The sequence below is a fragment of the Brachyhypopomus gauderio genome, chromosome 14 (assembly GCF_052324685.1).
Source record: "Brachyhypopomus gauderio isolate BG-103 chromosome 14, BGAUD_0.2, whole genome shotgun sequence".
Taxonomy (NCBI): Eukaryota; Metazoa; Chordata; class Actinopteri; order Gymnotiformes; family Hypopomidae; genus Brachyhypopomus; species Brachyhypopomus gauderio.
This window is the reverse complement of record NC_135224.1, coordinates 16,143,711-16,153,710: the sequence shown is the minus strand read 5'-3', so window position 1 is coordinate 16,153,710 and position 10,000 is coordinate 16,143,711. Positions and strand designations below refer to the sequence as shown.

The following is a 10,000-nucleotide window of genomic DNA, read 5'->3' as shown; positions in this document are numbered from 1 at the left end:
ATGTAGACCTTTGCAGTGAAATCAGCTGAGGTTGAGCTGAGTTGTGCAGCTTTTATCAATGTCAACATGGTCACTCAAACCCCTATCATCCACACTCAAATCCCTATCATCCTCACTCAAACCCCTATCATCCACACTCAAACCCCTATCATCCTCACTCAAACCCCTATCATCCACACTCAAATCCCTATCATCCTCACTCAAACCCCTATCATCCACACTCAAACACCTATCATCCACACTCAAACACCTATCGTCCTCAATCAAACTCCCATCATCCTCAATCAAACTCTTCCTCATTCTGCAATGTTGCACTTCCATTTATGATGAACACAGGTAAACTTATCTGTTGCCTCTTTATACCGTTACACATGATTGGTGACTTTACAATTACGCAGCTAAGAGTCTGTACACCCTACTGCTATGCACGAAACACAGTGCCTTGACATGGCACAGAAATGACATCAAGTCATTTCTGTGTTACTGTCTGAGGCTGTTATACCTGTGCAGATGCAGTCTGAGGTTTTGCTTCGTGAGTGCCAGATTTCATTCACTGAGTGTGTAATTTTTTTTGTTGTATTGTGCTAGGTATTTTCCCATTTTCTGGATGACATCAAATTCTTAGAGCACTATGTACTTGGTAACATAATGTTGTGTGGTTAAAGAGCTCATGAGTGCCTGAAATTAATACAAGACTCAGACAGCTGGTGAATGCACCACAAGTAGGGTCCTTTTATTTCCACAGTCTATTTTCTCAGAGCCCAGCAGCCCAGCAGACCATGAGAGGGGAACGGAGAGGCTGGTCAGAGCAACCCTCCCTGTGACTGAAGTAGAGAGCAAAGCTACCCCGGGGGCGACTGGGGAGATTTCTAGAAGGGAGCCGATCCACCAGAAAATAAGGTGCATAGCCTCTGGCAGAGGAGTACTTCAGCCCAACGAGAAGGAGGACGGAAAAACTGTGTGTGTTGTGTGTGTGTGTGTGTGTGTGTGTGTGTGTGTGTGTGTGTGTGTGTGTGTGTGTGTGAGTGAGTGAGTGAGAGAGAGAGAGAGATAGATAGATAGATAGATAGATAGATAGATAGATAGATAGATAGATAGAGAGAGAGAGAGAGAGAGAGAGAGAGAGAGAGAGAGAGAGAGAGAGAAACTTATCTGATTAGTATTTGCCCGGAGCCATGCTACTGGGGCTGTCCAAAACACGGGTGTTGAAAGTGTCTTTGCACTCACTCAGCACCTTGGACAGTTCCATGCTGGCTGGCTGAGGCATCCAGGTTGGATGTTGGTGTCTTGGTGAATCTCACCTGACGGAGAAAAGAAAACCAGATTTCACTCTCATAACAGAAAAGTGCAAGGTATTGACCCCGCTATCACCTGCCTTGTTTAACACTTCAGTTAAATCACCAAAAATATTTTAAAAGCCAACAATTCCAACAAGTCATAGACCTTGTGACTGTTCTTTGTGGCATTTATCAAGCAGAGCAGCCTTTCTAGAATCAGTTAGCAAACAAACCGAGAAATGGACAGATGAAAATGAATGACCTTGGTGACCGTGTGTGTGGCATGACTGCTGATACTGGCTGTGCTAGTATTCTGATCTCTAACACAAAACCATTTCACATGTTTCACATAAAATTGTGTGAAAAGCACAAAAAAACAGTACCAACAATTAATGATCCCACAGACAAAACAGCTTGCAGAGTGATTGAAGGATTACAATAAAAATCAGGCAAGCAAACAGACGCCAGATCTTACGTAATTCAGTCAAGTGTGCAGACCATGAGAGTGTTTCTCCACTAAGTGAAGGAGCATAAGAACTGAACCACTGCAGGGTGAAAAACCAGATATGCCCGGTGGAACCCAGCTTTGGCATCACGCTGATAGAAAAACCAGAATTCGTCTCAAGCAACATGAGTCTATGGTGCTTGGCTATGTGATAAGAGTCCAGGCCAGTGGTGTGGAGATTGTATTCCTGGCAAACATTGTAGCTCGTGACTTCCCACTGTCCTAAGGGCAAGGTGCATTTACACATTGTTGCCGACTGGGTGCATTTATGGCTACAGTTTATCCAGCCTCAGCAGGACAACAGCAGCATGATAGCAGGTCAAGAGCACATCCTCTCAGTGAAGGGTGAGCAGGCATTGCTTCACTGGCCTGCAGAATCTCTAGATCTCAACCCAATTAAACACCTCTGAGATGAGGTGGAGAGGACTGGATCCAATCAGCAGATCCCAGTCATCACTGCATGGCACGGCATTCCTGCACACCGCCTCCAGCATCTTCAAGAAGCCACACCCCTGTGAAATGTATGCTGTTCTATAGGTCAAAGGAGGCACCTCAGGCCAATAGGTCTGTGCACCCAAAGATCTGGCAAATCAATGTGATTCAATGAAGAAGCCGACGGGAATCATAAGGGGATCAGTGATGACCATGCAGAAATCTCAACAAAAATAAGTCATGCATGCGCCCTGTCTGCATTTGATTCAGAAGATACGTGTTGGATGAAACCAAATTGCTGTCACTTATCATTAATCCAGTTTTCTGCACCGATCAGGAGAATATCCCTTTTTTACAATTCAATGAGCACTTGGTACTGCACTGGTAATCGTTTTCATTTTAACTGCAGTGTTCTGTCTGATCAGATTTGTGATTCATCATTCACTGATGATGTCGGAAAGATCTGTGCCCAGTGGTTGGTTTTAGTGAAAAGAAGCTTGCAGTTCTATAAAAGAGTGGAGGAACAGCTAAGAAGCCTTTACTCTCAGCAGGGACTTCCTTTCTGATGCTGAAATGGCTGCCTCTCCATCCCCTGCAGCACAGCAGCTATTACCTTCTGCCATATATGGCCTGCTGTATGTAACGGAAGGAGCCACTGTCAGAAGCGTTCAGAATGCTCATGGCCATTTTAACAGCTCAGAGCCAATTACCCCCAGCGCAATAACTGGTGCTTTAAAATTTGGCATGGTGGGGTAAGAGGGTAAATGAAGAGGAAAGTGTCTAGTTATAATAGTGTATCACTAGACCTTTGAGAGGAAGCATCACTTACATGTGCGTCATGATAAAAATATGCATGAAGAGTTCTAAAAGAACTGAAAGCATTTGTGTGTGTGTGTGTGTGTGTGTGTGTGTGTGTGTGTGTGTGTGTGTGTGTGTGTGTGTGTGTGTGTGTGTGTGTGTGTGTGTGTGTGTGTGTGTGTGTGTGTGTGTGTGATGGTCAGTAGCCAGAGAAAATGCAGACAAAAACAAGAGAACAATCCACAACTTACTAATCCAGACATCTGTCCAATAGTGCAATCAAACCAGACGGGGATGTGGGCAGAGAAACCACATTACAAACAAATAGAATGATAACCAGTAAGGTGAAAGACTGCTCAGTATACGTGAAATAGACAAGGCAAGACTTTGCAATGCATCAATTCAACAAATAGGTTTAAATAGTCAATTAGACAAGGCAAGAATTCACAGTGAATCAATAGACAGGTTTAAATAGACAGGTGAATGATGAGAGGCAGGTGAATATAGTCGATACTAGTCAGGGAGGCGGAGAGGATGAGGGTGAGGATCAGACTGAGGATTGGTGGAGCTGGATGGAGTGACAGATGGATGACTAGAGGGTTTATGTTGGGAAACGAAGTCAGGGCCAAGGAGCGTGACTTTGTGTGTGTGTGTGTGTGTGTGTGTGTGTGCCCATGTGTGTGTGTTTGTGTGTGTGTGTGTGTGTGTGTGTGCCCATGTGTGTGTGTTTGTGTGTATGTGTGTGTGTGTGTGTGTGTGTGTGTGTGTGTGTGTGTGTGCGTGTGTGTTTGTGTGTGTGTGTGTGTGTGTATGTGTGTGTGCCCATGTGTGTGTGTTTGTGTGTGTGGGTGTGTGCATTTGCACGTGGTTGTGTGCGTGTGTGTTTGTGTGTGTGTGTGTGTGTGTGTGTGTGTGTACATGTGCGTGTGTTTGTACATGTGCGTGTGTTTGTACATGTGCGTGAGTCTGTATGCAGTTTTAAATATCGCACTTGTTGATAATCAATTGCTCATTCTTCTCCATGAAGGCAATACTTATTTAGTTAGTCTAGTACAGGCGTACTCAACTAAATTTGTCCGCGGTCCAATTTTGGCAGATACCTGTGACCTGAGGTCCGGTGCGGCGGGGGTGGCGAACGTAAGTTGTTGAGCGGGGTGGCGAACGTAACACTCGTGACGGAGTGTTTTTTCAATAGCCCTGAAATATATGCTACGGTTTTGTTTTGGTCCGTATCCAGTTAATCAGGAATGAGATTGGGTCCGGACAGGACTGCGTTCGGGTCCGGATCCGGACCGCGGTCCGCCAGTTGAGTACCCCTGGTCTAGTAGATCAAATCAAATTTGATCGTTTAATTCACGTAAATTAATGTGTACCGTGTCTCACTGACTACTACTTACCTGAGTGGCCATTACTTACCTGATAGCACTGCCACGCTGTTTGAAAGGAATACTCGAGATACTTAAGCCAAGAAATTAACTGATACGACGTTGCAGACGTTGTTGGATATTTCGCGCTCCACGCTAGAACGCGCACACTGACGTCTCTCGCCGTTCACCACGAAGCTCGTGGCAGCGGGTAATTGTCATAGAGAAGCTTATAGAAGCGAATAGAGGAGGAGCGGATATTTGCGCCCACTGGACGCTCGAGACTCCGCCGCGCAGTGGCGATGTACTCCAGACCCTTTACGCGCTGACAGCAACAAAGTTTACCAACGTCTCAACGTCTGCACAGAAAACGCAGGAGTCCGACTTTTTTTTACAGGTTTTGTTGCAGCAACAAGGTAGGACTAACGTTGAATCTGTACGCGGCTAAATTAAATATTATGAAGAATGATACAAAGGTAATATCCGAAATAATGTTTCTATAGAGATGTTAAGACACTGCTAGGAATTAAGTTACATAATTAAATAGGCTAAGGTAATAATGAGTCCACGTTTGAACAACTTAAATGTTTGCCACCTAATGCCACTAACCCATTTTGTACGGATTCTTATTTTATTGAATCAGGCCACGTATGACTCTTTCCACAATTCTTTGACATTTATAAGTTTGCTTTCTGCCTCTCTTAACGCAGAAAACATGGATTCAGATCTGGTGGAAATTGTTCAAGAAGACATGTGCCTTTCTGCGATGTCGGACGAGTGTGATGTTAACGCGTCTCTGACTGCTGACACCGTGCCGCAGAACCTGACGCGGAACGCGTGGACGCAGGAGCCTGTGTGCGCGCTCGCCCTGGTCATCGCGGCTCTTTATATTCTAGTGTTCATAGTGGGGCTCGTGGGGAACTGCCTCGTCATGTATGTCATTATCAGGTATGGTATTCGTTGTGCGACTGCAAATCACTGGCACTTGTTTTGGCACTCTTCTCTGAATTTCACGTGGCAGATTATATCACACATAGGTGTGTTTTCATTAACGTACTCGTGCCTCTCCATCATGCGTCTTACGGGCCATGTAACACGTAAAAAATGTTCAGATGTTCATGTTTTTGTAAAAAATTTTCATTTAGATAAAATAATTCTTATAATGAAGACGGTTCTGGCGCTATATGTTCCACAAAATGTGTAAAAGAAAGTATCTTAAAATGATAAAATATCCCAGTTGTGGCTTCTGCTACGTCCATTTTTTAAATATCAGATTTATAGCATTTATGTAGAAACGTGGTTACTTCCGATTAGTTGAATATACTTACTGCACTAACTGCGACCCTCATTTGTTCACTTAGGATAAAATCGATCATGGCTTCAAAATCAAATAGTTAATTAATTCTTATCTAGGCAGTCATAAAATACTTGAATTAATTAGCTGTGTTATATTGACATCTTACGCTTGGACTCTCTCTCTCTCTCTCTCAACTCAACTCCGTGTGTGTGTGTGTGTGTGTGTGTGTGTGTGTGTGTGTGTGTGTGTGTGTGTGTGTATGTGTGTGTGTGTGTGTGAGAGAGAGAGAGAGAGAGAAAGAGAGAGAGAGAGTGTGTGTGTGTGTGTGTGTGTGTGTGTGTGTGTGTGTGTGTGTGTGTGTGTGTGTGTGTGTGTGTGTGTGTGTGTGTGTGTGTGTTCATGTGTGTGTGAAAGATTTAAAGCTTTAAAGCATTGCTTCCCATCTGTAACTCACTGAATGCTGATACAGGGCTTTTTTACTGTAATACAAAAGCTCTATTTATGAGGTAACTCTAAGATAAATCTGAACTGAGGTTTGGAGAGGGAGAGAGAGAAAGAAAGAAAGACAAATAAAGAAAGAGATTGAGAAAGAAAGAGAGAGAGAACCTGGGCTTGCCCAAGGCACACATGTTCCTGTGTGGAGATGCTTTAAAGATCAATATGTGTCACCTATCAATACGTGTCAAAATATCATGGAGGCCTCCAGTGATGCGCCTCAGTGAGACAGAGAGCTTCATCTCTCACCTGTCACTACCACAGCGGCTCTAGTGCAGCTCTGCCTCACCGCTCCATACACCAGAGCACCAGGGATCATTTTAGACTTACGTTTTACTGTAGGAGTAAATTTCAGACATTGCATCTGAAATATTGCATTTGCAATAACCCTAGGTCAGTCCAACATAGAGGATTGTGGGTAGGAACTGGATGGTTAAAATAAGGAACAGGGCGTTGGGTCCGATGTCCTTTTACACCTTAGACCTAAACTAGAGTTTACTTTTGCTGTTCAAATAGTATTTGTATTGTATTCATTCAAAAAGTGGTAGCCAGTTTAAGTAGTTTTGTTTTGGTTGGCTTTGTGTGAGGCTGCCTTTGTGAATGGAGAATCATTTGAAAAAGGCCACAAAAACCTGAAGCCTGGCATCATGATCTGTGTCCGTCTGTCCCTGTACACTTAGCACAGGGCCACCTGCTCATTGGGGGGGGGCTTGTAGCTGTAAGGAACAGTTGGTCTGTTGTTTGCAGTATACACTCCTGACTGCATGACAATGGTATTATATATGATATTGCTTATATTACTGGAAGCTGCAAAGTGTAAATAACATATCCAATATATCACTTTTTTACTGTGTGGTGTAAACATCCTGACATATCCTAAATACTCTAGTTACGTGTTCTGTAATTGTTCTGATGAATCAAAAATATCTATCTAGTTGTTTTTGTTTGGGTTGGAGTATCTCATGCAGCCATTCTGCCCACTCATCATTATCTCATTGTTAACTCACTGTTACCTCATCATTATCTCATTGTTAACTCACTGTTACCTCATCATTATCTCATTGTTAACTCACTGTTACCTCATTATTAAATCATTGTTAATTCACTGTTACCTCATTATTAAATCATTGTTAACTCACTGTTACCTCATCATTATCTCATTGTTAACTCACTGTTACCTCATAATTATCTCATTGTTAACTCACTGTTACCTCATTATTAAATCATTGTTAACTCATTGTTTATTTGTCCAGTGCCCATGTGTGGACACTGTCTCTGACCCCCTTTGAATTTTGTGGGCAACCTGCTCATTCCAGCTCCTGTCTAGAGCTACAAAGAAGCTTTATTGTGTCATAAGGAATGTTGTAAAGGAAATTACATCAGTAGTTTTGCTTACTGCTAAATCAAAGGCTTTCAAAAACAGGAAGGCACTTGATAGAATCAAGTATATTTAAGAAAGGGGCTACAATGCCATTGTATTTGTTAGTGTCAGAAATAGCTTAAATAGACAATGCCATCCTTTTAAATGTTCTTTTTATCCATGATTGTTGATGTGGTAACTGCCTTAAATGTGTTATCAATGCAAATCACAAGGCCCTTATTCAGATAAGAATGGGAAAGGCTTCTCTCTCACTCTTCATCTTATTCATCATTAATCAGAATTAGAAAGCTTTCAAATCAGAGAGAAGGATCTAATCCAATGGGTGCATGCACAGCAAGAAGTAATTTTGTCATTCTTCTATTTCAGAGTTTCTATTAAATCTAAATGACCGAAATACAAAGATAGCTCGATGTGTCTACCCAGTGTTTTTTTTTGCCAAGAGTGGTTTCACTTTTTCACTAGATCTTTTGATTAGAAGTTCTTTTTGTAGCTTTTGGTTTTACATCCTGTTTCACTCCCCTCCATAATGCCGTCCATTAGCCGGTGTATCTTTAACAGTATATGTGCACATTGTAACTATAACCTGTCGTGTCATTAATAGTGTCTCTCTGTCTGGACACCTTGTGATGTTCAGCTCGGCCTGTCTGTATCAGTACTTTGTATATGCTTTCTTTTTTTTACTTATATATATCATTTCAAAACCAAAAGCCCTCCCTCTGCCATTGGAGCAGTCTTGGCGCGTCTCTTTGAGATCTTTCTCCGTGTATGCGACGAGAGAGATTGAATACTTGGGGGGAGTCGGAAAGCTCATGAACATCTGTGAACATGAAGTATCTGTCAATCGGATTTCACTTCAGAAGATCTAATCAGGGCTTGGGTGTCTCTTTGTTTCTCTCTCTCTCTGTCTTGCTCCCTCTCTCTCTTTAATCACTGTGATATATATATCTGCACATTTGAGACTTCAAATGAATTGCTGTACATGCTGTCAGTGGTTCCCGTACAAAGGGGAAAAACTAAAGCATCTTGATGTACATAAAAGTGCAAAATGGGTGGTGAATGGGACCTGAGGGCTTGACACATGGACTGTTTGTGGAAGAGGTTTATCGAAGCGCTGCGGATATATTAGTGACATATTCACATCGTTTTTCTTTCTGTGATACTGATGAAGTGCTTTGCCTCTGAAATCTTCCTCTCCTTCCATTCCCCACCTTAGATACACCAAAATGAAGACCGCAACCAACATCTACATCTTCAACCTGGCCCTGGCCGATGCGCTGGTGACCACCACCATGCCCTTCCAGAGCGCCAACTACCTGCTGAACTCCTGGCCGTTCGGCGAAGTCGTCTGCAAAGTCTTCATCTCCATTGACTACTACAACATGTTCACCAGCATTTTTACGCTGACCATGATGAGCGTGGACCGCTACGTCGCCGTGTGCCATCCGGTCAAGGCCCTGGACTTCCGCACGCCGCTAGTCGCCAAGGGCATCAATGTGGGCATATGGGTGCTGTCCTCAGCAGCTGGAGTGCCAGCTCTGGTGCTGGGTGGCACTCAGACCAACAACGGTGAGTTATGCCCGGTGAGCCTGTGGAGGAAGCAGAAAAGAGGCGGGGCTAAGGTTTCTGTAGAGGTAGCAGGAGTGGAGTGGGGCTAAAGCTTCTGAGCACCAGCTAAGGCACCAGCTAAGGCCACGGTTCAAGCGCAGAGTTTAGGTTCCCTTAGTGGGACCAGAATCTGTTAACCGCCGCTGCTCCAATGATAATTACACAGCTCGTGTCTCCATCTGTTGATGCGAAGTGATGCTAGCCAGTTAAGGTCAGTCATGAGGTCATGAGGTCCTCGCACAGACAGCGCATGGCGGTTGGCTCTCTTCTCCCTGCACGCTGCATTTTGCGCCGAGACATTTATGCCATGATGCTGCGTGGGCAGCCCTTTCACAAAGACGAGTCTTCGAACGGGCTAAACATCAGATAGGGAAAGTGTGTTTTAGCACTGACCTTTACAGGCTGCTAGCCATTATACGAAAGAGAAGACTTAGAGAAGGGTTAGCTATGGGTAATGCTGAAAGCAAATTGATTTCTTTAAAGAAGGTACCAGATTTCACCACCACTGCGTCGATCTTGGCTTAAAGGGGCCTTATATGAAACCCTGGCCCCCCCGTGGCAGTGTTCACGTGCACCCCCCCCTCCTTTCTTCTCAACCAATCATCTTCTTCCCTCCTTTGCTGCCATTTCTCTTGGTCCCCCCCCCTGCAGGCACCACGGAGTGCGCGCTGCAGTTCCCCGAGCCGTACGAGTACTGGGACACGCTGATGAAGGTCTGCGTGTTCGCCGTGGCCTTCCTCGCGCCCCTCCTCATCATCAGCGCGTGCTACTCCCTCATGCTGCTGCGTCTCCGCAGCGTGCGTCTGCTCTCTGGCTCGCGGGAGAAGGATCGCAACCTCCGTCGCA

General features: G+C 44.2%; 1 protein-coding gene across 1 annotated transcript in view; it reads left to right on the top strand.

Moving 5' to 3' along the window:
• Positions 1-3,850: 3,850 nt before the first annotated feature.
• LOC143474987 (delta-type opioid receptor-like) overlaps positions 3,851-10,000 on the top strand; it is a 9,625-nt gene continuing 3,475 nt past the window's right edge. Inside the window, exons 1-4 of the mRNA XM_076972680.1 lie at positions 3,851-4,792; positions 5,087-5,324; positions 8,763-9,115; positions 9,806-10,000. The exon at positions 9,806-10,000 is cut by the window's right edge and continues 3,475 nt beyond it. Coding sequence (XP_076828795.1) covers positions 5,092-5,324; positions 8,763-9,115; positions 9,806-10,000 — 781 coding nt within the window. The 5' untranslated portion in view covers positions 3,851-4,792; positions 5,087-5,091. The remainder of the gene's footprint in view (positions 4,793-5,086; positions 5,325-8,762; positions 9,116-9,805) is intronic.